The 26,053-nt window shown below is 32.6% G+C and overlaps 3 protein-coding genes and 2 long non-coding RNA genes across 5 annotated transcripts; 4 read left to right on the top strand and 1 right to left on the bottom strand.

Moving 5' to 3' along the window:
* Positions 1-1,182: 1,182 nt before the first annotated feature.
* LOC114384920 lies at positions 1,183-2,943 on the top strand. Its single transcript, XM_028344762.1, has 2 exons — positions 1,183-1,366; positions 2,101-2,943. The coding sequence occupies exons 1-2, from the start codon at positions 1,261-1,263 to the stop codon at positions 2,739-2,741; spliced, it is 747 nt and encodes a 248-aa protein (XP_028200563.1). The 5' UTR covers positions 1,183-1,260; the 3' UTR covers positions 2,742-2,943.
* Positions 2,944-3,165: 222 nt separating this feature from the next.
* On the bottom strand, positions 3,166-6,157 carry LOC114384921. Its single transcript, XR_003660814.1, has 4 exons — positions 5,731-6,157; positions 4,040-4,197; positions 3,832-3,938; positions 3,166-3,557 (listed from the first exon to the last, which is right to left on the bottom strand). It is a non-coding gene; the product is annotated as an uncharacterized LOC114384921 (long non-coding RNA).
* Positions 6,158-8,144: 1,987 nt separating this feature from the next.
* On the top strand, positions 8,145-12,878 carry LOC114384919 (BTB/POZ and MATH domain-containing protein 4-like). Its single transcript, XM_028344761.1, has 4 exons — positions 8,145-8,766; positions 9,866-10,211; positions 10,431-10,710; positions 12,134-12,878. The coding sequence occupies exons 1-4, from the start codon at positions 8,390-8,392 to the stop codon at positions 12,319-12,321; spliced, it is 1,191 nt and encodes a 396-aa protein (XP_028200562.1). The 5' UTR covers positions 8,145-8,389; the 3' UTR covers positions 12,322-12,878.
* Positions 12,879-14,129: 1,251 nt separating this feature from the next.
* Positions 14,130-20,465, top strand: LOC114385437 (KRR1 small subunit processome component homolog). Its single transcript, XM_028345516.1, has 11 exons — positions 14,130-14,539; positions 14,631-14,741; positions 14,861-14,929; positions 16,020-16,076; positions 16,231-16,269; positions 16,390-16,494; positions 16,584-16,666; positions 16,758-16,839; positions 19,518-19,661; positions 19,766-19,837; positions 19,975-20,465. The coding sequence occupies exons 1-11, from the start codon at positions 14,249-14,251 to the stop codon at positions 20,089-20,091; spliced, it is 1,170 nt and encodes a 389-aa protein (XP_028201317.1). The 5' UTR covers positions 14,130-14,248; the 3' UTR covers positions 20,092-20,465.
* Positions 20,466-22,413: 1,948 nt separating this feature from the next.
* On the top strand, positions 22,414-23,502 carry LOC114383559. The gene is made up of 3 exons (XR_003660542.1): positions 22,414-22,492; positions 22,622-22,724; positions 23,308-23,502. It is a non-coding gene; the product is annotated as an uncharacterized LOC114383559 (long non-coding RNA).
* Positions 23,503-26,053: the final 2,551 nt, after the last annotated feature.

Raw genomic sequence — 26,053 nt, 5'->3', positions numbered from 1 at the left:
TGTCCAGTTTGAAGATATTAGTCATAGCTTTGGCATCTTTTCTCAATCTAACTCGATTTAATTTCTTAATTATGTTTCTATATCGCATTTCCAAACACACAATAAGTGTGTATTTAAGCATATATTCGGAAGCAATAACAACTTAGCTGCTTCTGATATATATATATATATATATATATATATATATATATATATATATATATATATATATATATATATATAGGTATAGGTTGTTGATTAATTACGTACAATTACATCAACCTGCTGTAAGTGCACATTGGTGCATGATCTAATGGAATGTTAATTATCTTATATTAGTTTCATGTCTTACATTGGAATACTTTTTTTTTTTATCGTTTTTATTTAATCTATTTACAATTCAAACTGTGTGATTTTAATTCCTTAACTTTTTCAAGTAATTAAATTAAATCATTCTATTTTTTAAATTAAGTGAATTTAATCCTACATGTTATCACTTTTCATTTGCCCAAAATCTCATTTTATAATTAAAAATCTTCACAAACAGAATCAATTATGTTGTTTTAAATTATTTTTCTCTCTCCAGAGTCCACCAACTAAAACATTAAACTTTGACAAAGATAATCTAACTTTTCTCTCTTTTACATCGTGTAAAACATTTCTAAATTTCATTAATTTCCAACTTTTAAATTTTTAAGTCATGTGATATTCTAAATTTATCGTACAATCTTAAATATTTTAATATAAATATAATAATTAAAAGACTAATACAATATATTATAGTATAACTCTAAGAAAAGACTAAAAACTAATAATGTAGTTAACCCATCTTTTTTATCTTGTAAAACACTGATATCAAAATTAGAAAGTGAGACATGGAGACACGAATTACACGTGCGAATTGAAAACCTCCGAAGCAGCTAGTAGTATATATATATCTTGAGATGGAAAAAAGCTGTAATTTTATTTGTCGGTTAAAGATTTGCACTCGGAACAAATTTTTGCTTTTGGGTTTTAGCATCACCAAAGAACGGGGTCACCTCCTCTCGTTACTAAAGCATATTATTTTTCTTGCGCCGCCACACAAACTAATAGTGTTTTAACGTACGAAAAGAAACTAAGAAAGCAAACAAAATGCTACATTTTGCGTGCAAAATGGTCCTAATTGCCTCATCAATTATGAGTATAAAAAGAACCCCTAGAAGCAATTCAATACCAAGAAGCAAATATACGTACATTAAACGCAAAAGCAAAAGAGAAACAAATCAAGGTTCAAATCAAATGGGTTCAAGGACACAGCCAGCAGCATCTGATCGTGTCTACGAAGACTTTGTACCATTGTATGAATGGGATAGAAATGAAAGGCTTGTCAATGTTATGCTACCAGGTAAATGCTTTTTCAAGTTTTCAAATCTAACCTAGAGGAATAATATCAACTTAATTATTAGTTCATTGTTATAGCATAAGCAACAGATAAAAAAAATAGTTTTGTTTTCATATATTTTTGTCTTTATAGGTAACGTTCATCGTCAAATTTGATTTTTATATAGAAAATACTCAATTTATTATATGTGTATAAATATTTCCGAATTTGTTCACCTTATTTGTTAGCCCAGCAATAGAATAAAATTGATAGAGTTGTTTTTTTTTATTCCGACAAATATTAGTTTGTTATTTTTGTTCAAAATATCATCTACAATTTTTCTCTCTGTCTCTCTTTTTTTTTTGCCTTCCTCATTCCTTAATTAACCACTTATATCTTTAATTGATACAGTTGTTTTAGTTAAGGATATTAAAAAATAGGAGGTTGCATTAATTTACTCTAAATAATGAGTTATAATTAATTACTATCCAAAATCATGATATCACCATGCATAATACATCCTTTTTGCAATGAATGGATCTCATAAACTTTTTTTAAAATATCATATCTGCCTAAAACTTATGAGAATGCAAGCGCCGTAGTGTTTTACTGAGAAGCCATAAGCTTAATAACCGTGGTTACCAAAAGAAATAAAGCCTCTTTGCTTTCTATTAAATTTTCATGTAACTTCATGTATTTGCAAAAACAAAAAAGAAACACACTTCATCTGGTTTCAATATTATTATCACCATATACAGGTTTTAGAAGGGATCAATTGAAGGTTCAAGTGACCTCAAAGCTCACCCTAAGGCTAATGGGTGAACGACTGATCACTGACAACAGATGGCGTCGTTTCAATCTAGAATTGCCTCTTCTTTCTGATTATGACACCGACAATGTGACTGCCAAGTTTGAGGGTGCTAAGCTATCAATTAAATTTGGAGAACTTTCACAGACTAAGCCTAAGGAAACATTAATAGCTCCCCCATCACAAAAAATTGAACAGCAAAAGCCAACCCAAGAAGGTAAAGTCTCTGATCAAAAGACACCACAGAATAAGGAGGAAACCAACAAATCTGAAACAAAAGGTGCTCTGGAAGCAAAGACTAATGAAGGCTCAAGTGATACAAAAGAAGCACCAACCCCCCCTACTGCTCCTAAGACTAAGCCTGTTTCAAGAACCAAAACAAGGCTAATAGATTTCAGCCTCGGTTCTGGATCAAATCATGTTGATGATGAAGTCATTGAAGATTTGGAGGCAGGGAAGAACAAGTGCAAGAAATTGGTGAAATGGATGCTGATAATCTACTTGGTTGTGGCCCTTGTGGGACTTGGGGTTTACTATGGCAAAAATGCATTGACATCATACTCTGAAGAATCATACTTCCAAGAGCTGTGAGATTTTCGCCCTCAAGTAGTACTACTACTTGTACACGTAAAGAGAAGAACACTTGCATTCATTTGCGTGTAAATGCATGAATTCAATAAAAGAATAAAGTAAAAAATGTTTGAGGTTTCACAACTATAATTTGAGCTCATTGTATCCGTTGTATTTCTAATACATTCATCCAGAATTAAATGACTCAAATTCTGCAGTATAATTTCCCGTAGTGTTGCTTATAAAATCTATCTAAAGATTCAGGAGCAAAGGAAGATGCAAATGAGTGGAGATTGGTAGAGTATCCTTAAGCTATTGATGAAATGAAAAAAATATCAATCGTATTAAAAAAAATTGACACTTATTTTTAATAAAATCATGTGATTTATCAAATTGCTTTTATAAAGATTACAAAACATAATTCAATTCTTCTTCTCGTGTTTTTAATTTGTCTTGTGCAATCATCTTACAGTTAATTAGGATTCTCACACTTCACAATTTTAGTTTTATGATAAAATATAAAGAAAAACTTTTCGTGCATTGAATGATAACTGCACTATTCCGTATCCCTCGAATTTGAACATGGGGGCAAAATGTTGAAGGCTGAAGCCGAAAAGAAAATATACTAATTAACTTCACTTGCAACAGGAACAAGAGATATCAGAGCCAGCACCAGTGGCTAGCATATTACTCTGTTCCCACACATCTGCAGGAACTGCTTCGGCATGAGGAACGTGACGAGGATGTTTTTCTCTCTTGTCTCCCCTGAGCACCATGCTTAAGTGCTGGCAATAAAGCTTCCAACACTCAGCAACAGTTTCCAGGCATGTTAATGATCTGAATTTCAACAAATCAAATGAATGTGTTTCAATTAGTTCTCATCCAAAAGCATAACAAAGCAAGAAACTTGTGAATAGAAATTTAAAAACAGTAGCATTACACTAAATATATAGCCAATCAGTCAGGTTGAGCTCTTTGAACACTGATTTGAAAATAAATATAAACAGTTATGAAAAGAAACTGCAGAAGTTAAAAAAAATAAGAAACCACAAAATACAAAAGACATAACTAGAATTACTCGCCTGACTAACATAAACATAGCTTCCCATACCTTTAAACTCTCTTGCATCATTACATGCAGAATGCCAGTTGTTTCTTTCTCAATCTATGGTTTTGTAGCTTCTGGCGTTAAATCTCGAGAGGTAAAGCCAGTTCCCCCTTGATTGGTAAAGCAAAAATAAAACAGAAGTCAACTTAACAAAACTACAAATTTTCAAATTCTTTAGGGAAACTGATAAATAAGTTAGATAGAAACATACCAAGAGTAATTATGAGATCCATTTGCGCAATATCACTCCATCTTCTTAGAATGTCCTGAATTTTTGCCACATTATCTGGAACCACAGCAGTGGCTACAACTCTTGCCCCTCCTAGTCTTTCTGAAGAAGAATTAATAACAGAAACTGCCCTGGGACCACTGTTTATATGTAAAGGAGTCAGCACATATTGACACAAACACCAAGGATTTAAAAATACAACTAAACTGCATGGTTGAACAGATTGATTCATGAACCAGTTGTGTCTCTAGTAAGAATCATCATCATATTATCCGATTCAACCACTAATTTAACCAGTTTAACCAATCAATTGTGACCTAGAGATCTTGCCAATTCAATATCTAGTTTGGTTTAAATTTTAAAATATTAAGCTAACATGCATGTCATCAATATTTTCACTCCGAAAAACTAGTACTAGTAAATTTTCATAAAATCATCTAATTTAAATTAAAATAACTTTATTATGTCACGGAAGGGAAAGATACTAACAACAAAGCAAACAAATAAAATTATTTCTTTTAATGTATGACAATCTATCCATTCTATTCCAATTATTTTGGCAAGGGGAAATCTCTAGAGGAACATCACTATAATAAATGCAGACATTTCAGAAATAACAAAATCACAGGCCACAGCTCTAGTAGTAATAGCTGACTTGCATTTTTTCTTTTAAGGACTCAACTTGAAACTAAGTGTTCCACCACAAAGGGATACTATTTTAGAATCAAGTAGTAACATGCACAAATAGAAGAATAAAAGAGGAGTGCCTAACCCCAAGAATGACCAAGAGAAGATTTCCAGTGTCCAGAGTAGAGCAACTTGGCAATCAAACCTATTTTTTACTGTTATTAAATTACCCCCCGGAAAAAAAAATGGGGCATAGCACGAACAGCTGATTGAGAAAGACAGAGAATGAAGAATAAATAAGACAACAAAAAAATGTATAATCCTATTACAGCATAAAATACTATAAAACTATAAACCCCATGTGTTATACAAAGGATGCGTGAAAAATCAATAATATGAAGCCTCAGCCAGATACAATGTACATAAGTTTCTGCAGTCAACAGAACACTCAACACTACTACACTACATCAATGCCCAAAACAGATTTTTTTTTTTTTTTTATCTTCAAACACTTCAACTTTGAGACTGTAGCAAAACACTCAGTACATCCAATGCCCCTTATGGCACCGACTAATATCAAGTTCGCTTTTTAGTTTAGCATCAAACTTGTGACCTCTTTCAAACAATGATTCAAAGAGGTGTATCTAGATGCCATTCAGCATTATCCAACAAGGAAGATGATTTACCAATAATGCAACATTGGCTAATTTGACTATTTCAACACATATGAATCCTGTTGCAGATGAGCATACCTAAATCTAGCTTTAGTGGTAACAAATGCCACATTGCTCAGTTCCTTTAGTATCCACAGAAAAACTTTATTTGGCTTGGAAGAGTATACTAGATGCACTCTATTAACAACAAAAATTCCTAGTTAACATTCCACACAAATTGATCAAATACCAGAAAAATCAATTAAAGCGCTCCCCTCATTCAAAACAGAAATCCAAATAGGCTAAAAAAAATGCTTTAGTCCTGATTTTAAGTTCTATGTATGTCTCCTTGTTTGCATTCCCCAGTATATAATATAAAATGAAGACCAATACCTTTGATCTGGGCCAGCACCCATAGCAACCTGTAAGAATTAGTAGTTACTTTATGTGATTTAATTCCAGGCAAAGCAAAGGCTGAGTCTGATGACTTATGATTCTCATCACATGCCATGGATCTTAGGTCAGAAACAAAAGTGCAATTCATGGACAGGATAAAAAATTAATTTCATTCATTAGAGAGACCAGATCAACGGCGGAGATCACGTGTGAGTTGTGACAGTCTAGTTGTATAAGTTGAAGTTGTAATCCTATATTTATATTTCTGAGCAGTGTCCCTTGACGGCGCATAAAGACTAGGGATAGGACACACATTCTCCTAGTTGCTCCTTTCCTTACCCAACTTCTACACATAAACACTAGGGTGAGCCCAAGTGGAACTCTAGAAATTTAGTATAGATTTCATGGATGGAGTTAAAGAGGATCAAAAAAATAAAATAGAGAGAGAATATTAAGTAAAAAGAAACAGGGGGTAAGAATCATATTAAATACTAAGAAGAAATATTTCTAACCTATTTCAACACAACTAAAGCATGGTTTAGGTTTCGACTGTGAAAAAAAATAGTAGCTTAAGTTTAACTTATTTTATTTAAATGACTCTTGGATTGTTTAAAAAAATTAAAATTTGAATTTGACTCACTTAGTTCAATTATCATTTTTAAGGATTTAATTAGTATATAGAGTCAAAAAATACATCTTTAATCAATCATAAAATTTGAGTGGTCTTATTCTAATTACTTTACACGTCACACATATCATGTATTGTGATTGGTTGATGATGAAAAAAAAAGTTTCCACTAATAATGTATACCAATTAAACTCTTTATTTTAATTTGTGAAAAATAAATAAATTTTATCAATTTGGTATTTAATAAAACATTATACTACTAAATAATAATCTATAAATAAAAAATAGGTGTTAAACATGTGATATGATATTGTGAAATTTATGTTATTTTAAAGCTTAAATATATTTTTTTTCATGTAATTTAATATTTTATTCGTTTTCATCCTTACAAAAAAAAACATTTGTTTAGTTCTTGTAAAATGTGTTTATTTTATTTATGCACTTTGAACACGAAAACAATGCTTTGATTAATGAAAAAAATGTTATCTAAAGGACTTTAAGAATGAAAAATAAAATAAACATATTTTGTAATGACTAAGACAAATAAAAAATTGTAGGGAGAAGGCAAAAAAAAACTAAATTACAAAAACAAAAAATATATTTAAATCTAATTTTAATATCATATAAACAAGAAATTTACAATTTAATGATGTTGAGCTTATAAAACTTGAGTTTGAGTCATTTAAATTATGTAGCTCAAACTTAAGTTTGACTTTGATTATTTAATTAAACAAACGAACTTGCTTGATTGATGAATCAAACTCGAGTAATTCATAAATAATTTGACTCATTTATATCTCTCGATAAGATAATTCTTTGTTTTTCAGTTCTAAATAATTACTAATTAGTCTTATCCAACTCTTTTTAAATAAATTATTTAGTAGATAAGATTGATTTATATATATTTATATGAGGATAAGAGTGATTTATACAAGACTAAATAATTATTTTATTCCTTGAATGTGTAATTATTGACAATTTAGTCTATAAGAAAACAATTTTTTTTAATTATTAAATGTGTAAAAATTAAAAGTGAAACAATTACATTCTTTATTCAATTTAATGTAAAATTAGTGATTATATATTATAATTTAATAAAAAATAGTCTAATAAACTTAACGATAAAATAAAATTGTTAAATGTTTTACATATTTAAAGATTAAATCAAGTTTGATGTGATAGATACTAATGATTTTTTTTTTATAAACCATGTTTTAATCTAAATATGTTTGTGATTTTATAAGATTAAGGGGTGAAATTCATAAATTTTCATCAATCAATGGTTTTAAAACTACCAAGAATTTAATACATTCATTTCCCCACGAGACAGTTTTTATTCTTTGAAGCACATTGTCAAACACAATTATTTTTAAATAACAAAAAAAAGAACGGGAGACACAATTTTTAAAATATATTTTGATTAAAATTTATTAAAAATCATATTATATGAGTATATATGATATTTAATGAATCTCTCTTGTGATATTATAATTTTCTATAAATATCAATGAATAAAACAAATATGTTTGAAAGAATATACCAAACAATATATCAAAGAATTGTTCCTGGTAAGTAAAATAACATGAATTTCATTCATTTAATTTAATTTCTTACGTAATAAATTGACATTTTCTTTCCTTTATTTCAAAATAATTTATTTTCATTCTAATTTCTAAACTGTAAAACACAACTCAAGAAAAAGATGATAAAATAAAAAAAATAAAAAGATTAATAATTTTATAAAATTAGCCATCCATGACACTTTCTCCACTCTCCACGTTAATATACAGCACAAACATTCTGGAAAATTTCCAATTCAGGGGCAGCAATGATATTCCACATCCTCTGACGTCAACGTTACCTCAAAACCGTTGCGTCGTCTTTATTCCGTCAAACCCAACGCCGCCCAATAAACCACCTCTCCGTTCTCCTCTCCCCCAAAATTCAAATTCCAAATACCTAAGATTCGCTAAAATCCCTTCCCCGTCGCCACATCGCATGAACCCTTGAATTCCGATTCGGATAGGCATGTCCGGAGCGGCCTTGTCGCCGCCGACGAATTCGAAGTCGCTGACGCAGACGGTGAGCGGGTCGCACAAGTTCGTGATCGAGGGCTATTCGCTGGCGAAGGGGATGGGAGTGGGGAAGCACATTGCGAGCGACGTGTTCACCGTCGGAGGTTACCACTGGGCGATCTACTTCTACCCCGACGGCAAGAATCCCGAGGACAATTCCGCCTACGTCTCCGTCTTCATCGCCTTGGCCAGCGAAGGCACCGACGTCAGGGCGCTTTTCGAGCTCACGCTCCTCGACCAGAGCGGCCAGGGGAAGCACAAAGTTCATAGCCATTTCGATCGCTCCCTCGAGACCGGTCCCTACACGCTCAAGTACAAGGGAAGCATGTGGTAAGCTTTCACCATACTCTGCTGCCAATAACCTTTCTTTCTCTGTTTTGGTGCCTTCATGTTTTTTTTGTATCCGTAGGAATCGAAGCAATGTTACGGGGTTACAATAAGTTACGCACATGCTCAACCACCTGAACTAGACCCCTTGATTGTGCTTCTATGTTTTGAATGTTTGTAGCTTAAAGTTTTAATGATCATTAGACCGTGGTTTCTCAATAATATAAAAATAGAAAGGACAAAATTTAGATGCAGTTCGATAGGTGCTTTTGGTGTTGTTCTCCTATTAGACTTGAAGTTTCACTCTGGGAATCCTGCATTGGCATTTAGTGTAAACCTTTAGTAGACGAATTACCGAAGTGAAACTTCAATTTCTTATTGGAGGACAACACCAAAAGTAGCACATATGGAACTGTATCTAAGTTTTCCTTCTCGCGTACTATGAAATTGTCTTTATTATGTACATCAATTTGCTAAAACTCCATGTGATTTTTTCTTTTGGAAGTCATAATTTATCTTCTTTTTTTCTTTGAGCAATCACACTAACACTCCATGAGGTTTCTTGACATTGTGCATGACTACTTGCTTTATTCATGTTTATAGCAACCCTTTATAGGGGTAGACGGTGTAATGTGTGTGTGTGTGTGTTTGTGACAAGAGGTGTTAGTGTAATGTTTCTTCAGAGCATTAAATGGATCAGTGCTAGGGTAAAAAAAAGGAGACATATAGGGGGAAATTTGTCGAAATCTCAGAGTGTTAAGATAATTTGTTCTTTTTCTTTTTATTGATCATGCTTGATCATGTCCTTGTAATTAGCTTACCAAAAAGATTATACAGGTCAGTTAGCTTTCCAGTTCTTACGTTTGTTAATGGTTTATATAAAGATTTATATTGTCATATTATGCATGAAGGTTTCACAAGCAAAAAGGTCTTCTCTCTTTGAAAGGGTTATTGATGTGTTGCTGTTTTTGATTTCTGTCCCTGGTTATCTCTCCCAGGCTCTCCTTATATGGAAAATTGTTGCTAGATCAGTCTGAAAGTATGCTGTTCAGATGTTGTGTCAACTTGTGTAAAATCTTGATCTCTTTTTGTGCTTTTATAGGGGCTACAAGCGGTTTTTCAGACGGTCTTTGCTTGAAACCTCTGATTTCCTCAAGAATGATTGTTTGAAAATCAACTGTACAGTTGGAGTTGTGGTTTCAGCATCTGATTGCCCACAACATTACTCTATTAACATCCCGGAATCTGACATTGGATCACACTTTGGTGCACTATTGGATAATATGGAAGGTTCAGATATTATTTTTGATGTAGCTGGGGAAAAGTTCCATGCTCATAAGTTGATGCTGGCTGCCAGATCCCCAGAATTTCGATCTAAATTTCTTGATGGTTTAGATGAGGAAAAGAATGAGATTATTGTAACAGATTTAGAACCAAAGGTTTTTAAGGTAAAAACTATTTGTTTCCCCTTTCCTTATTTTCCTTCCCTGGTAGCATCAAGCTTGTTTAGGATTTATTTTGTTATTGTATATTTTTCTGTTAGCTTTCTTTTTCTTGATAGAAAAAGGATAGCTTTCTTTTTCTTGATAGAAAAAGGATCTTATAGGAGTTCAAGAGTTAAAGTACAACTACGGAGGATGGATATCCTGATTATTCCTCTTTTACAGGCCATGCTGCACTTTATCTACAAAGATACTCTTACGGAAGAGGTGGCCACGGTTTCATCAACCACTACTAGCCATTTTCCGGTTTCTGAAACATTGACTGCAAAATTGTTAGCTGCAGCAGACAAGTATGGCTTGGGTAGGCTTAGATTGATCTGTGAATCTTGTCTTTGTAAGGACATTTGTGTGAATTCTGTAGCCGATATTTTAACCTTGGCTGATCATTGCCATGCCACGGAGTTGAAAGCTGTTTGCCTAAAATTTGCTGCTCAAAATCTAGCAGGTATACTTAGTTTGTATCACTTTCTTAGTTAGCAGTGGCAATTGTTCTAACAGAAAGACTGATGTTTTCTGTTTAACTTTTGTTGTTAACAAGTGACTAAAAAATATAAAAGAAAAATGAGTTCAGATACATACATCCTGTGCTAACTAAACACAGCTGTCTGGCATACACAACTAAATACCAAGCAGAAAAGATAGATTGTATAGATAGGCCTTGTTTGGATACAATCCTGCATAAACACTTATAGGAGAAGAAAATAAGAAAGAAAAATGAAATAAGTTTCTCCTAAGCTAAAATTAGCTTATGCATAAGTTAAAATCAACTTTCTGGAGAAGCTAAATGGCCATAGTCCAAAAGAAAACTTGCTCATCTGGGCATACAAATTTACATTTGGGGGATCACCCTTCTTGACATGCCCGTCTAATCATGGAAATATGAGATTATGGAATTCATGAGACGGCTAATTCCATGGATGATCTGATTGGTGTCCACTTGAATTGGTTATTGATTCTGCTTCATATACACCAAATTCAAACTAGTAGGAGTAGACAAAAGTGAACTGACATGGGTTGTTTAAAATTTAATTTTGATGTGTGAAAAGTTTTACACTATTGGTGAACTATACAATGCCACCTGGTTTAAAAGCAGTGCAAAACTTCTACTGGTGGTAAGAAAAACCCTTAGTTACTATAATGGTGCCCCACTTTCTTATTTAGAGATTTTCATTCGCAGTTCATAAAGTTCAGAGTCATTTATCTGTAATCCTCCTGTTTTCTAAATGTCTATCTTCTTTCTTGTATCTCAATATGAGGTTATGGAATTCGTGCCCATATTGAATTCTTCCTCACATCATATGCAATGCTGTTGGATGAATTTTTTTATTTTTATTTTTTTTTTTGAGTTTTTCTCCTTTCATTTTCAACCTGTTGTGGATTTTGACATATTTGGACTCAATCTTCTCTCGCCTTTTATTATTTTTCCCTCCTGTCACTTTTTTTATTGTTTCCTTTATTTTTTATGGTATATCTTTAATTACGAGTGTAAGAAAATTAGTCAAATTCAATTCCGTTCTCAAATTATTTGTACTTTATTTTTTCGCTTATATATTTATTTCTAAAGCATGGACACTTTGAATGTTCAACTGTACAACACTGGGACACTTAAACATAGGTGAGAACGCTTAAAAAAATCTTAGGGTTGTAGTGATGTTAATAATAAGGTTCATGTTGATTATATTCATAACTAATATTCTGAAATTTCGCTATCCTTTAGAAACATAGCAGGCCATTCTTTAATGTATATACTAGTGGAGAACAAAATAAAATTTCTTGACTTCAGGCATACTAAATTACAATCATGCTTTATCTTCCAACTTTTCTCATTCTTGATATGATTGCTCTTTTTGCGTCTGGACTTGTTGCAGCTGTCATGAGATCAGATGGATTTGAGCATATGAAAGAAAAAGGCCCATGGCTACAATCAGAGATCCTGAAGACAATTGCTGGGGGTGAGGGTGAAGGTTCCAGTGCAGTGGAAAAATCTCAGAGTGTATGGGGCCAACTTTCAGATGGTGGTGACACGAATGGTAGAAGGGTCAGGCAGAGAATCTGATATATGTTGTCACACTGGTATCTCTATGTCTATGATTCTTTTGTAAAATGCAGGTGATAATGCTGACAAATTGGGGGGTAAAAAAGAACACGGCAAAGAGGGAAAACCCTCTTCTGTCCAACTTTTCCATGTTTCAATGGAAAGTTTAGAAAAAGCAGGTAGACTAGATGTTATGCAGGTTTTTTTTTTTATGTAAATGTCATCAGTGGGTGTATGTTGTTAGTGCAGAGTGGTCATTGAAAATGAGCTTATCTGCAGTAGACTATTGATACTGACTATACTTTGGAAGTGGATATTTGGTTGCTGGACTTTATCTCTTCCATTTGCTTTCTCCTTTTCTGTACTTGGTTCCAACCAAATGTTTTTAGAAGTAGGTTCATTAGGATGGCTGTTGTTATACCATGTACAAAATATTCATTTTGTAACAATTGTTTTTTCATGGCACACCTGCTAGAGCCAGTGATTCTGGTTTGGTGGTCTGTTTTGATTGACGTTGATGACATTATGTTGCCCAGCTAGCGTGAATACACCATCCTTTTTTTTTTTTTTTCTTATTTGAGATTTGATTGCATTGTTGAAAGACGAACTGGCTGCAATGAGGCAATGTTTCTGTAAACAGATTCTCTAATGTGGTTATGTACATATCTTCTAAGCATTCTAGTTTCAAGCTTAGAAATCTTTCGGGTTATGAATTTTAGTTTTAAGCTCACAGGCCACCTTCAAAGGAGCTTCGACTCAGTTATACCAGTCATGCCAAAGAAACGCAAAATAATACGGGTTCCCTAAGTCCTAATACACTAATAGTTAGCACCACCTCTCTCTTTTTTGGTAATGTTTCGTTAAGAAAATCTGAAATTTGAGGAGTTGAGAGAATACATTGTTGGTTCGGTGATGATACCCACAATTTGTTACACCATATATTACAGTTGTGATGAAAATCAGAATCACATTCATTATCGAATCAAACATTAAGATTTTATAGTTTCTTGAAAATATTAACCCAAAATAAAATTCTTACATTTTAATCATGTTAACTTATATTTAATATTCTTCGACATTAAAACTTATTAAATAAGAAGTAATAATTTCACGAGTCTAAAAAAAATCAATTACCGATAAAAAAAAAGTATTCAAAAGATGCTAATGTGTTACTAACATTCTAAAGAAAAAATCATTACTACGAAGAAGTCAATTAACAAACAGGGATTTTAATGCAACTTTTTTTTTTTTTGTTGAAAACTCAACTTTTATTTCAACCATCATGTATGGTTAATAATTTTTTTGTTGATAAGAATTTCATTCCTTACTTTTCATATTTTTCGTACGAAAGAACCTCCTTGTAAACTGTATATCCTTTCATTTTTTTTGGTTGAAGCATTGTATGTATTTTTTTTCCAACAAGAATTCAAATATAAATTTGTCATGTTGCAGAGCACTAATTTCTTTTACTAGACTCAATTCCTATGGTATATATATATATATATATATAACTCTTAATTATAAAGTATAACTAACTAATATAATTTGGGTTTAGTAGAATGGACTAATTTTTCACATTATGATGAATTAAGGTTTAAACTCCACTAAGAGGGATACTACCTTTAGTATCGAATGGTGCCTCGAAAAAAATAACCTTCTAGGAGGTTACATACGGATATAGTGGGGAAATTATGCAAGTACAATAGTTTAGCCAAAAAAGTTTTGATAAAAATGAAGTTACACACATTTTTAAATACTAAGATGGAGTATTAAAACGAATGGACTCAAATACTAAGCCCAAAGCCAATCCCACGTTTGATTTCATTTCAACCGTTGTGATTTGGTTGAAACAATAGGCCAATAGGCATTAGCATCCCACAAAACCTGAAAACCTAGCAGAAGCAAGTGCACAGGAAACAAAGCAGAAAGCAGAAAGCAGAAAGCAGGGATGGAAAAGCACTCAGATGAGGAGAATGGCGTAGAAGAAGAACCTCGATCACTTGAGCAGAAGGAGAAGCGAAAGGGGAAGCACGACAAGCCAAAGCCATGGGACGACGACCCAAACATCGACCACTGGAAGATCGACAAGTTCGACCCTTCGTGGAACGACGGCGGCATGCTCGAAGTTAGCTCCTTCTCCACTCTCTTCCCTCAGTACCGCGAAAAGTACCTCCAAGAAGCTTGGCCCATGGTCAAATCCTCACTCAAGGAGTTCGGTGTTGCTTGCGAACTCAACCTCGTAACTACCTTACTCTGTTACTCATTCTCTTTTTCCTCCTCTAGTTTCAATCAAAAACCCTAACTTCGCCTTCGATTTTGACAATGCACAGGTTGAGGGTTCCATGACTGTTTCAACCACCAGGAAGACTAGGGACCCCTATATTATCATCAAAGCCAGGGATCTTATCAAGCTTCTATCACGAAGTATTCCTGCTCCTCAGGTATATATATATATATATATATATATATATATATATATGTTTGTAACTTCTTTCTGTTTTTTTTTTTATAAAAAAATCAGTCATATTAATGTTATTTCTGTTGCTCTGATTGTTCTCAGGCGATAAAAATACTTGACGATGAGATGCAATGTGACATCATTAAAATCAGCGGCATGGTTCGCAATAAGGTATTTTCTCCGAAGATTTTTCTAATGCTTTACTGCGTGTTCTTCTTGATTGCTGTGTGCCTCTATGGTTTTGTTTTGTTTTATCGTTGAATATCTATTAGTGATGATGCCTCTGCCAGTTCTATAGTGCTGCTACTGCGTGTGATTGACTTCCCTCATGATAATGGTCACTTGGTCAGGAATTGTATGCACTAGTAACAAGATTTGTGGATCAATAATCGTTTGTCTCAGTATACATGGGAACTGATATTTAGGTGCAATTATGACAGTTATGTGTAGAAAATAACTGATAGTAGTTATGTATTAAGAGTATATATCGGACAGTAGGTAGTGTCAAGATATTTTCCCTTTGTTGAAAGAGAATACTGTGACTTCTGTCTTTGGGAAAGCAAGGGTGTTGCTGTATTTGTGTAACAGTGGACTTTTGTCTCTGGGGCAGCAAGTGTATTGCTGTGTTGTGTGTGATTTCAGTGTTCAATATTATAATTTATTACTTTATCAATTGGTGTTCTATTGCCTTCTTAGGCACCAGAGTAATACAAATAGAATTCATAAGCTATTTTTGGTTCAGCTTTATTGAATTGCACCCTCAAAGTTCTCTCTTTAGCAGCTAAAAAATTTCACACTAAAACAATTTGAACTGAACACGCACACTTCAAGCTTTCCATAGCAATGAAATTCACTAAGCACTTTCAGGAGACCTTCATTAGTAACATTCCAGAAATTTGAAATCACTGGGCTGCCATGGAAGTTATTTTTTCTCCTTATTCTTGCTTCCAACAGAGGGCGAGCCCTGGTGCAGCGGTAAAGTTGTGCCTTGGTGACTTGTTGGTCATGGGTTCGAATCCGGAAATAGCCTCTTTGCATATGCAAGGGTAAGGCTGCGTACAACATCCCTCCCCCATACCTTCGCATAGCGAAGAGCCTCTGGGCAATGGGGTACGAAGTTTTTATTCTTGCTTCCAACAGCTCTTTTGATTTTGAATTCTACCATATGATTTTTGTATTTTGTCATAATACTTTATGCAACCTAAGCATTTCAAAGAAATTAGTCTGATGGTAGGAAGTTCCCTTGATTTTCTGACTGCAGGAGCGATTTGTAAAAAGAAGACAACATCTTGTGGGCCCCAATTCTTCCACCTTGAAGGTGTGCTTTTCGTGAAGATTTTATTTTTTCAGCAATGGGGGGGATAAACCCATTGTTGTTACTTTCTTACTTTGGTTTTCTGGTACTGCTTACAACCAATTGTTGGCTTCAACTTTGTAACTCACCTTTCTCCAACTATAATACTGGTGCGCAGGCTCTTGAAATACTCACTGGCTGCTACATTCTCGTCCAGGTAATTTTAACTTTCGCTTCATAGTTTAGAATGTGAAGACTGTTAATTTACTTTCACTATGATATGAGTGTAGTCTAGAATCGGCTGATTTCTTTTTTAATTTTGCACGCAATTCCACAGGGAAACACAGTTGCTGCTATGGGTTCATTCAAAGGCTTGAAGCAAGTCAGAAGAATTGTTGAAGAATGCATGCTGAATAAAATGCATCCTGTATACAACATTAAGGTTATTTAATTTGTATTTTATTCAGCTTGCCTTTGTGGTGTAGATTTTGGGCATAGAAAATATCTCAGTTCTTCTTTTCACATTGTCAGGTTCTTATGATGAAGAAAGAACTTGAAAAGGATCCAGCACTTGCCCAGGAGAACTGGGATAGGTTCCTTCCAAAATTCAAGAAGTATGCCTTTTATTTATTTGATAAATTGTAAATTCAAGGTACTCACCCACCCTCTGCTTCAGTTTCATTGACGCTTCATATCTTTTTGTAGGAAAAATGTTAAGCAAAAGAAGGTTAACACTAAACAGAAGAAACCATACACTCCTTTCCCTCCACCTCAACAGCCCAGTAAGGTAAGAGAACCTCTAATTAATATCTCTGATCGAGCTGGGTTTCTTCCACTAATGTACAGATTCTCCTCAACTCATGTCCCCAACAACAACAAAGTAAATAATTGACTAGGAAAGAGAGATCGGGTGATTAAGAAATGGATGCTTAAATTCCTTTTTGTTTAAATTTACCTAATGGTTCTCAAAAAAAGAATTGCATTTCAATGTTTCTCAATAACTCACTTGTTCTGGATTGTTTTTTTTATCAGTAAAAATATGTATTATATAAACAGTACTATTATAAACTGTACAAGTAGTACTATTATCTGTACATCCCAGTGCGCCAATTATCAAAGTAAGATTATGGTATGGAAATATTCTATGAATATTAGAATACCATAATCCCCAACCCTAGGCACACAGGAATACCCATTACAAAAGTGTCTATGGCCTAATCCCTCCCCTATACAAAAATCCAGATTTAATATTACTGGCCCAAAAGTGGAATGGCAGTTCAAAATCATTCTCTAAATATCTGAGCCATGTCCAGCAAAAGAAAATTGCATCCTCCATCAATTTCTGTCCATTAAACTCCTCATTTGAGAAAACAATTCTGTTTCTGAGATTCCAAATGCACCCATCTGAGAGCAACCCACCAAATCTGCCGTCTGTTATGGACAATTTCTGGTGCCTTGCAGTAAGAATGCTGTAAAAAGTGTTCCTTTGGTGATGCCGGGAACGTTGTTACAACTTCTATCCATGTAAGACTCTCCCACCATAGCGGCATTATTCTTTGGCAACCAAAAAATGTGTGCTTCCTCCTCGTGATTTGAGCAGAACGGGCAGTAATAACTCTGTAGCTGCACATTTCTTTTCCTAAGGTTTGCTCTTGTTGAGAATCTATCCCGCACCAAGCTTCAAGCAAAGTGCACAGCCTTGCTTGGAATTTTCATATTCCAAATGAGTGTGAATGCTCCATCATCGATCTCATCTGCCACCACTTCATTAAGCAAATGATATCCACTTCCCACGGAGTACATCCCATTTGCATCCCCCTTCCAAATCCATCTATCTTCTTGATTAAGCTGAATCTTCAACCCCTTAATGTCCTCCATAAATATAGCTACTAGTTCCATCTCCCCTTCCAACGTCATCCTCTGCAACTCAAAATTCCATTCCCACGATTCTCCCACCTGAACGCCCATCAGCTGAATACTGTGATGTTGCTGTTGAGATATACAGTAAAGTCTCTGGTACTTTTCCATCAAAGACAACCACCCATCCTCCCTCCATCTACCTTCCCAAAACTTTACACTCAACCCACAACCAATATTCCACTTCACACCTTCAATGAGCCACCCACCTTCCTCTTCCGATCCGCACACAGAATGCAAGTCCTGCCACCAAATTGACTCCTTGTGGTTCCTCCTCCCCATCATCTAAATTTCTCCAACTCCCATACTTTGACTCCAAAACCTTTGCCCATAAAGCGCTATGGTGAAATAGATTCCAATGCCATTAGCCGAGTAATGCTCGGTTAAAAGATACGAGATCCTGCACCACTAAACCACCTTTCTCCTTAGGGAGGCATACTGTGTCCCACTTCACCCACACCACCTTCCTCTGCCCCTCCATCACCCCAAAGAAACGACCTTTGTAGCCGCACCAACCTCTCCACCACCTTTTTAGGTACCCTGAAAAAGGAAAAGAAAAATATAGGTATTGAGTTAAGGACTAACTTTACCAGAATCATCCTTCCTCCTCAAATCTGGCCACCAATTTGACGTTTTCCTCCTGATTGTCTTGAACTCTACACCATCCAGCCTTGATCTCTCAAAAGAAGATTCTTCAAATCTTTTCATAAAGAATTGTTTGACTTCCTCCCTTACTCTTTTTGGCTCCTCTACCTGACACCTGCTTATGAAAATTCCTCTCAACATGTTTTGTGCTGTTTCCAATTGACAAACATGTGATAGAATCTTGAATTGCAGTCTCCTTTTTTCGACCATTTTATTCTTGCTTTTTGCCTCATAATAGATTCTTTTGATTGCCCTGCACCCAGACTTCTTCCTGTAGCTCCTTCCTCAGCCTGATTTCTACCTCATTCAAATCCCTTTCTTCCCTTTCACTTGTTCAGTATTGTAGTAGGACCCTACTGAGCCCACCTGCATTTTCTGGCTATGTTGTAATTAGTGTTTAAGCATTTGCTTTCCTATCATAGTTTCTGGTAATTGCTATTGATTTTGTAAAGTAAAAACCTTGCATTTTGTTTCTAACTGATATTTTGAGCAGTAGCACATTCCATTTTAATTTGTGGCAATAGACATAGGTGATCGATTATGAAAGATGATTAAGATTCTACTTAGAGGTTTATCTTCAGGAGTTGATATGGCCCTTGTGGGTATCTTACGTATTTTTTTGGGTTTCTATCATAACGAGTGTATCAGACTTAGCTCAAGTGTGCATTATCTAGGAGCAATTTGTGAATATATGAACTTCATCTTGGCCTTTAAATGAGAATGACAACACCAATTCCACAACTACTTGCAGCTCTGCTTATATTGGCCTTTTGCTTTTATTTCCCCCCTGGGGTATTCTATCTGTATTATATCTAAGTTTTTGACAAACTATGTTGTTCCGGTACTTTGTTAATCTATGAAATAAATTCTAAGGTGTCTTTGGTAATTTATGTGACATTTCAGATTGATATACAATTAGAAACTGGAGAATACTTTTTAAGTAACAAAAGGAAATCAGCAAAGATATGGCAAGAGAAGCAAGAGAAGCAGGCTGAGAAAACTGCTGAAAACAAAAGGAAAAGAGAAGAGGCCTTTATCCCACCCAAGGTTTATATTGTTATTTCTTTTGCGATTTTCTCTACTATTCACAATAATTTATGTCGTGCGTGCTATTTTGTTGTTTTTTCGAAACTTTTATTTGCACTCTCTAGGAGCCTGCAAATCTGGTGGATAAATCTGAGGATGCTAACAATAATGTAGCTGACATGGCAATTTCCTTAAAGGTAAATAAGTTTCTGGCGGAACTTTATTAAAAAGAAATCTCGTTTGACCAGTTAGAATTGTTACTTTCTTTGCCAAACTGGTATTTTCTCTTAAATAAATCATCATCTCACTTGAATTCAAAATGGTTCGTCGGCAGAAAAAAACAAAGAAGTTTGGGAAGCGTAAATCTGAAGAAAATATAGATGCCGAGACATATATTGTAGGATCATCAGAACAAGCATCGGGAAAGAAACCCAAGAAGCAAAGGTCTTAAACATAATCTTCATTTTGGAGACGAAAGATGAGCATGTGATGTGGATGTGAATTTAATCAAGATCTTCTGTATCCAATGCTTTGGCAGTAACAGTTTTGACATAAATGTATGAGGCGTAGTTGTTCGTTCCATTTGTCATGGAGGATGAGTGCGTGGCATTCTGTATCTTATTTGTAGTTGCCAATAGACATTAAGTCAGTAACGTGTACAACACTTCTAGTCCTCTAAGTTTTACATCTTTTCCCTTTTAAAAACGTTGTCCGACACATGTTGATACTATAGCTATAGTTTTGACATTGAGATTTATTTGTTAAATTTGGTCTGGTCCCAAAAATAAAAGGGAAAAAGAATCAGAAACACATTTATTCGAGTTTGCCACTTGAGTTGTTTTCAACGAAACCAAAATGAAGTCACAAAATCAGTAAAGTATATGGATATTCTTCTAATTTTCCTTTGGTAAGTTTAATAAATTTATAGATCCCTACTACCATTTTGAGTAATTTCAAAAACAAATTAATAATCGCATTACAGTAAGAAAGTTGCGTCATTTTGAGTAATTTTAAAGCAAAAAAAGTTGCACGACCTGGCATTGATCAACAGGTTAATTACTTGTTTATCCACAAACCTGATCATCAATTCAAAGTTTGGTTTGGGTTTTAAAACTATGCAAAAGATAATTTAAAAAAAAATCTTATAAAAGAAACAAACAAAATTAAAAAAAAAATCTTATATTTAGGAGGGAAGAAAGCATATAAAAATAGAAAGATGTTTGCTGAACCTTTACCACTGAGAGGATCTTTATTGATTTTTAAAAAAAAATATATGAAAATGTAATAAATACTTAACTTCAATGAAATGAAGTAGACATGTATATTAGTATACCTGCATATGCCAGTTCAAATTTTCTCACCAACAAATAATAACAAACTAACCATTAATATTTTTAAATAAAAATATGCTTTTTTTTAAGCATTATTATGTGGATATATAGATAAAACTTAAAAATGACTTTGTAATGATGAAGTGGAAAAAATAAACTTTGCAGTTTGGACTTTGGATTTAATGAAAATGCATTTTTTTTTTGTGCGGAATGAAAATACATTTTCAACATTAATTTATGTAAACATGGTAAATATTAATTTATACAAGCATGTTTAAACTTTAAATCTTAGCATATGAAAAAAAAATCAGGGTTGATAAAAGTCATCACCGATGGAAAGGGGGGCAGACCCGCCCTTGATAAATCTCACGTACGTATAAATATTTATTTTTAGGTTAGTTAATATAAAATTAAGATTAGTTAGAATAAAATTAGTTATGTTTATTATTACTGTAATGATTAAGGTGATAATTATAATAAAATTTTATAAAATTAATTCAGTGTTTGTTGTTTTTATGATAATGGTTAAGATTATTATCATTTAAATAAAAATTAGTTTTAATTTTATGTGAAAAAATAATAAACATTTAAACAATTACAAAGAAAAGATTTTTTTAACTCTTTTAATAAATTTTTGGATTCGTCTCTGTTCATCGCGTGATATATAAAGTAATATTTAGAACCTAATAATACTTGGCAATTAATAGTACGAGTTTTCGTAACCAAACAAATTTAACTATATTGAAAAAATTGAATTGAAAATTAAACTATTATAAAAATATATAAAAAATGGAAGGGTGAAATACGAGATACATCAAGATGAAATTAGATCGGATAGGATAGGATATCCTCCCCAATGACACAAAGTATGTTCTAAGAAAATTATACGTTCTCAAAAAATAAAATTTTTAATTATGTATGCATATCATTCATGTAATATTTTTTTTGAGCCAGTGTTCATGTAATCTTAAATAATAATAATAATAATAATAATAATAATAATAATAATAATAATAAAAGTATCCAGTACACCCAAAAAAAAGTATCCAAAATTTATTCACGTACAATTTTAAAAACATACATAAAAAAAATAAAGTATTGAATATTGCAAAAAAAGAACCATAATTAATTGGCAAAAAAGTAAAATTTAAAAGAAAATATATTGAGCGGATAAAAGAAAAGATAATATATTGAGAGATTAAATCTTTATAAAATATATCATGATTAAAATTACGAGAATGATAAGCATAATCAAATGAATAAAACATAAATCTAAAATTAAGAAAAAATTTAAAAGGATAATCTACAAGAATTGGGTTCCTCTGAAAAATATATAAAGGTGTGATATAGATACCTTGTCAAAGTGCAATACTTGGTTCCCAAGAAATAAGACAGCGTATATAGCACTTTTAAATTGATCACACAAGTTGTCATAGAGATGGAGTGGTGCGATCATTGTTGCAGGTTTTCTCAAACAAGAGTGGAAAACATCATCGATGAATCTTCTGGCAAATATTGCAGGTGAAGTTTATATATATATGTATATATATACTAGTATTGTTCATATTTTCTTTCCTCTTAAGGTTTTTGGGAGAAACTATTATTATATTTTCACGCGAATAATGATTTTTAATGTCTTGTATTTTGCAGCTCTTGCATTATGTGTGGAAAGATTTTATTAGACTTGGGTAGAAATCCTAGAAGAATAAAGAAAAGGAGAAAGAGCAATGTAAAAATTGTGAAAAAAGAACGTGTGAGTACTCTTAGTCTTGGTTCCTTCTTTTTTTGTTAATTAATATTTTGAAAATAACTTGCTGTGTAAATCTTAATTATGCTTTTCTCTGTTCATATGTTTTTGAAGGTTTAGACTTTAAAGTGCACCTTTAAAACTATCTTTTCTGGGATTGATTTTCCCCGTGTATTGTAGTATTTGGTTTCAATCAGTTGAAAAGTATGTCTCGTTTTCATGATTAATGAAGCTGTGGAAAATTCAAGGTTGAAATTGTAATAAGAGAAACATGATCCTTGATCTTAATTTGTTTATGTCTCTATTCATCTCCTAAATTGTGATCTCCATCACAAAGAATCCTACATTCTATTAGATAAATACTTGAATGTATACACCCATGCCATGATTCCACCATACAGGGAAACTTTTGTCTTGTTATACTTTCTCACCTGAGTTGCTTGTGTCTGAATGCTTCTTTTTTTTTGTGATATTGGGCTCTTAAACTTTAATTAATTCATTTTTTTTTTTGTATTTAAACAATCTTATTCTTTTGTTCAGTTAGATCATTTAATTGATAATATGTTGTGTGGATGCATCCTTATTGCAGGATGCAGCTTCTAAGGGTCCTCTGATCAAGGAAGCAAAGCTACCAATTAATTCTGACACAACTCAAGTTTCTCTGAAAATTGTTGAAGAATCGTTGTTCAGTGTTGCTTAGTGTGCTGTAGATTAAAAGCTTAATTATCAATTTTGTTACTAAATTATTTTAAATAATTTAATTTGATCCCTAATTTTTTTAAGAATTTAAGGACAAAATTAAATGATTTAAAATAATTTGAAAACTAAATTAATTTATTTTCAAAAATTAATGATCAAATTAAATTTTTTAAAAATCTGTAAGAACTTGAACATCAAATTAAATCTTTTGAAAAATTGATAACCTAATTGAATTATTTTAAATAATTTAGAGATGAAATTGATAATTAAGCTAAGATAAAATATCTCTCGTTTGACATTATTTTATTTTTTTAGGATATATGTCCAAATGTTTTCACCCTCGAAGGTAGTCCTGCTTAGTGCATATTCAGCCAATCCATTTGGTTGACATTATTTTGATATAGGTGACTTTTATTAAGAAAGTTGCTAGGATGGGTCCAAAAAGGTTCATAAATACTCTCAAACCTAAGTGGCAAAAAGACTATATTAGATGATCTTTTATATTTATTGTAGTTTTTATTTATTTTATTTTTAAAATAATATAACGTTGACACGTGAATAATTAGTATCTATTAATTAATATCAATTAGGATTATATATAAATGTATTCTTTGTTTAGAAAACCAATCAATAAAAATATCCTCGTCTTTATTTTACTGCTTTAGTTCCCTTTTTATTCTAGATTAGGTTATTTTCTGTAGAGGAAGTTTTTGCATTGTAACGAAAGCTGATAGAACAAAGTTGCAATTCATAACCATCATTTTTGTTTTTGTTAACAAATATGGTTTGTAGTTGAAAAATTTACCGAATGATTTGTTTTCTTGATGCTTGTTGTGGATAAGCCTAATATCATCGATGCAATACTCTGTATTTGAAAAAAGGGTCGACATAAATTTGTTAAAAAAATATATCAATCATGTACATTAACAAATGCATCAATTGAGATGAGAGGTTTAGATTAGACAGAATTTATCTTAATTTTTTAATTAATTTAATCTCTCTATTTTTTAAATTATGCAAATTCGATCGCTTTGTTGAATTTCTTATATTTGAAATTTTAATTCTCATTTTATGCCCAAATACTTGGGATTTATGATGAATTTGGGATATGAAGTCGTTTTAAAAAATTTAGAAGCGAGAGGTTTAGTGAAGTTTTGATAAAAAAAAAAAAAGATAAATTAAGAACACTTTTACCTTAAAAAACTTTTTTGTTTTCACCTTTTACTCACAAAATCATCATCTTATTTTCAGTCATTTTTTTGCTTTCAAATATTTTTACAAAAAAAAATACTTTTTTCTATTTCTGAACAATTTTTTAAAACAGGAAATATATTAAAAATTAGGTGACAATGATATAATTAAAATCAAAAAAGAAAATAAAAAAGATGATATGGAAATACAAATAAACAAGTCCTATCATTTTTAGTAAAATTTGACACTTTTGGTGAAATTTGGAAGAAGAAAAGGTTTAAGCAATTGGTGTATACGAAATTTGAAAGAGAGATCAAATTTGCTTGATTGAAAAAAAATACAGATATAATTAACTCAAAAAACAAAACCTGGAAGATGAAAATGACTTACATTTCAAATTAAGAAATAAAAAGTTAATGCAAAATGACATTTTTAATAAATAATTTAAGAGATTACGTTTTAATAAAAAAAAAAACATGCAATGATATATTTATATGTATATTATATTGTATTATATATTTTATAAAGGTGTAGTGTATATGCTTACTCAAAGATATTTATTGGCTTCCCATGCATTGAGGACACTCTGTTTTGCACATTTATGTCACTTTGAAACTGAAGGCAATTGTTAGCATTGACATGGAGATGGAGTGGTGTAGTCATTGTTGCAGGCTTTGCCCCACCAGATTGGAAACCATCGATGGTGACATTTCCGTCAATTCTTGCAGGTTAACTTTTACTACTATTCTCTTTTCTTCTCTATTTTGATGCTACGGGACTACAAATATAAACAATCCAATTTGACTTGTCATAAACAATCGAAATGCTTAAAATCACATTCGGAACGTGAAAAATCATATCAGAATGGTAGAACGGTAGAACCAAAGAGTCAACGCGTAAGATCTGGTTGCATTTGGGAAAATAGTCTATTTAGCATCAAAATTTATGTTTAATTCTTACTGTACATAAAATTTTCTTATGTCAATGACAATTACGAATGTAAATGGAATTAGTCTATAGTTCAATGAATTGAGAGATATTTGTGGTCTCTAACCTAGGAAAAAGAAAAAAAATGATAAAGAATCAAATATGTTAGTATAAGGCTAATGTAAACAATGGAAATTGGCTTGGTAAAAGATACAAAAAAGAGTTGAGATAATGGGGATTCTTTGTTAATAAGATTGTGGACTTTCAAGCCATTGATTTATCCTAGTGATATTTAAATTTCAATGTGTTTTGTTTACAGCGTATGCGTTTTATGTGGAAAGGTTCTATTAGACTTGAATGCTTCGCTCCACACAATATTTTCAAATAAGAAAATAAATAAAAGTTCTAGAAGAAAGAAGAGAAGGAGAAATATCAAGAATGATGCACAAGCTTTGCAAGAAGAAAGCGTAAGTACTTTGATATGTCCTCAATTTTGTTCCCTTTTTTTTGTCTCTGGG

Source organism: Glycine soja, chromosome 14 (genome assembly GCF_004193775.1).
Source record: "Glycine soja cultivar W05 chromosome 14, ASM419377v2, whole genome shotgun sequence".
Classification (NCBI taxonomy): domain Eukaryota; kingdom Viridiplantae; phylum Streptophyta; class Magnoliopsida; order Fabales; family Fabaceae; genus Glycine; species Glycine soja.
The sequence above is the reverse complement of the archived record's forward strand: the minus strand, read 5'-3'. Positions and strand labels throughout refer to the sequence as shown.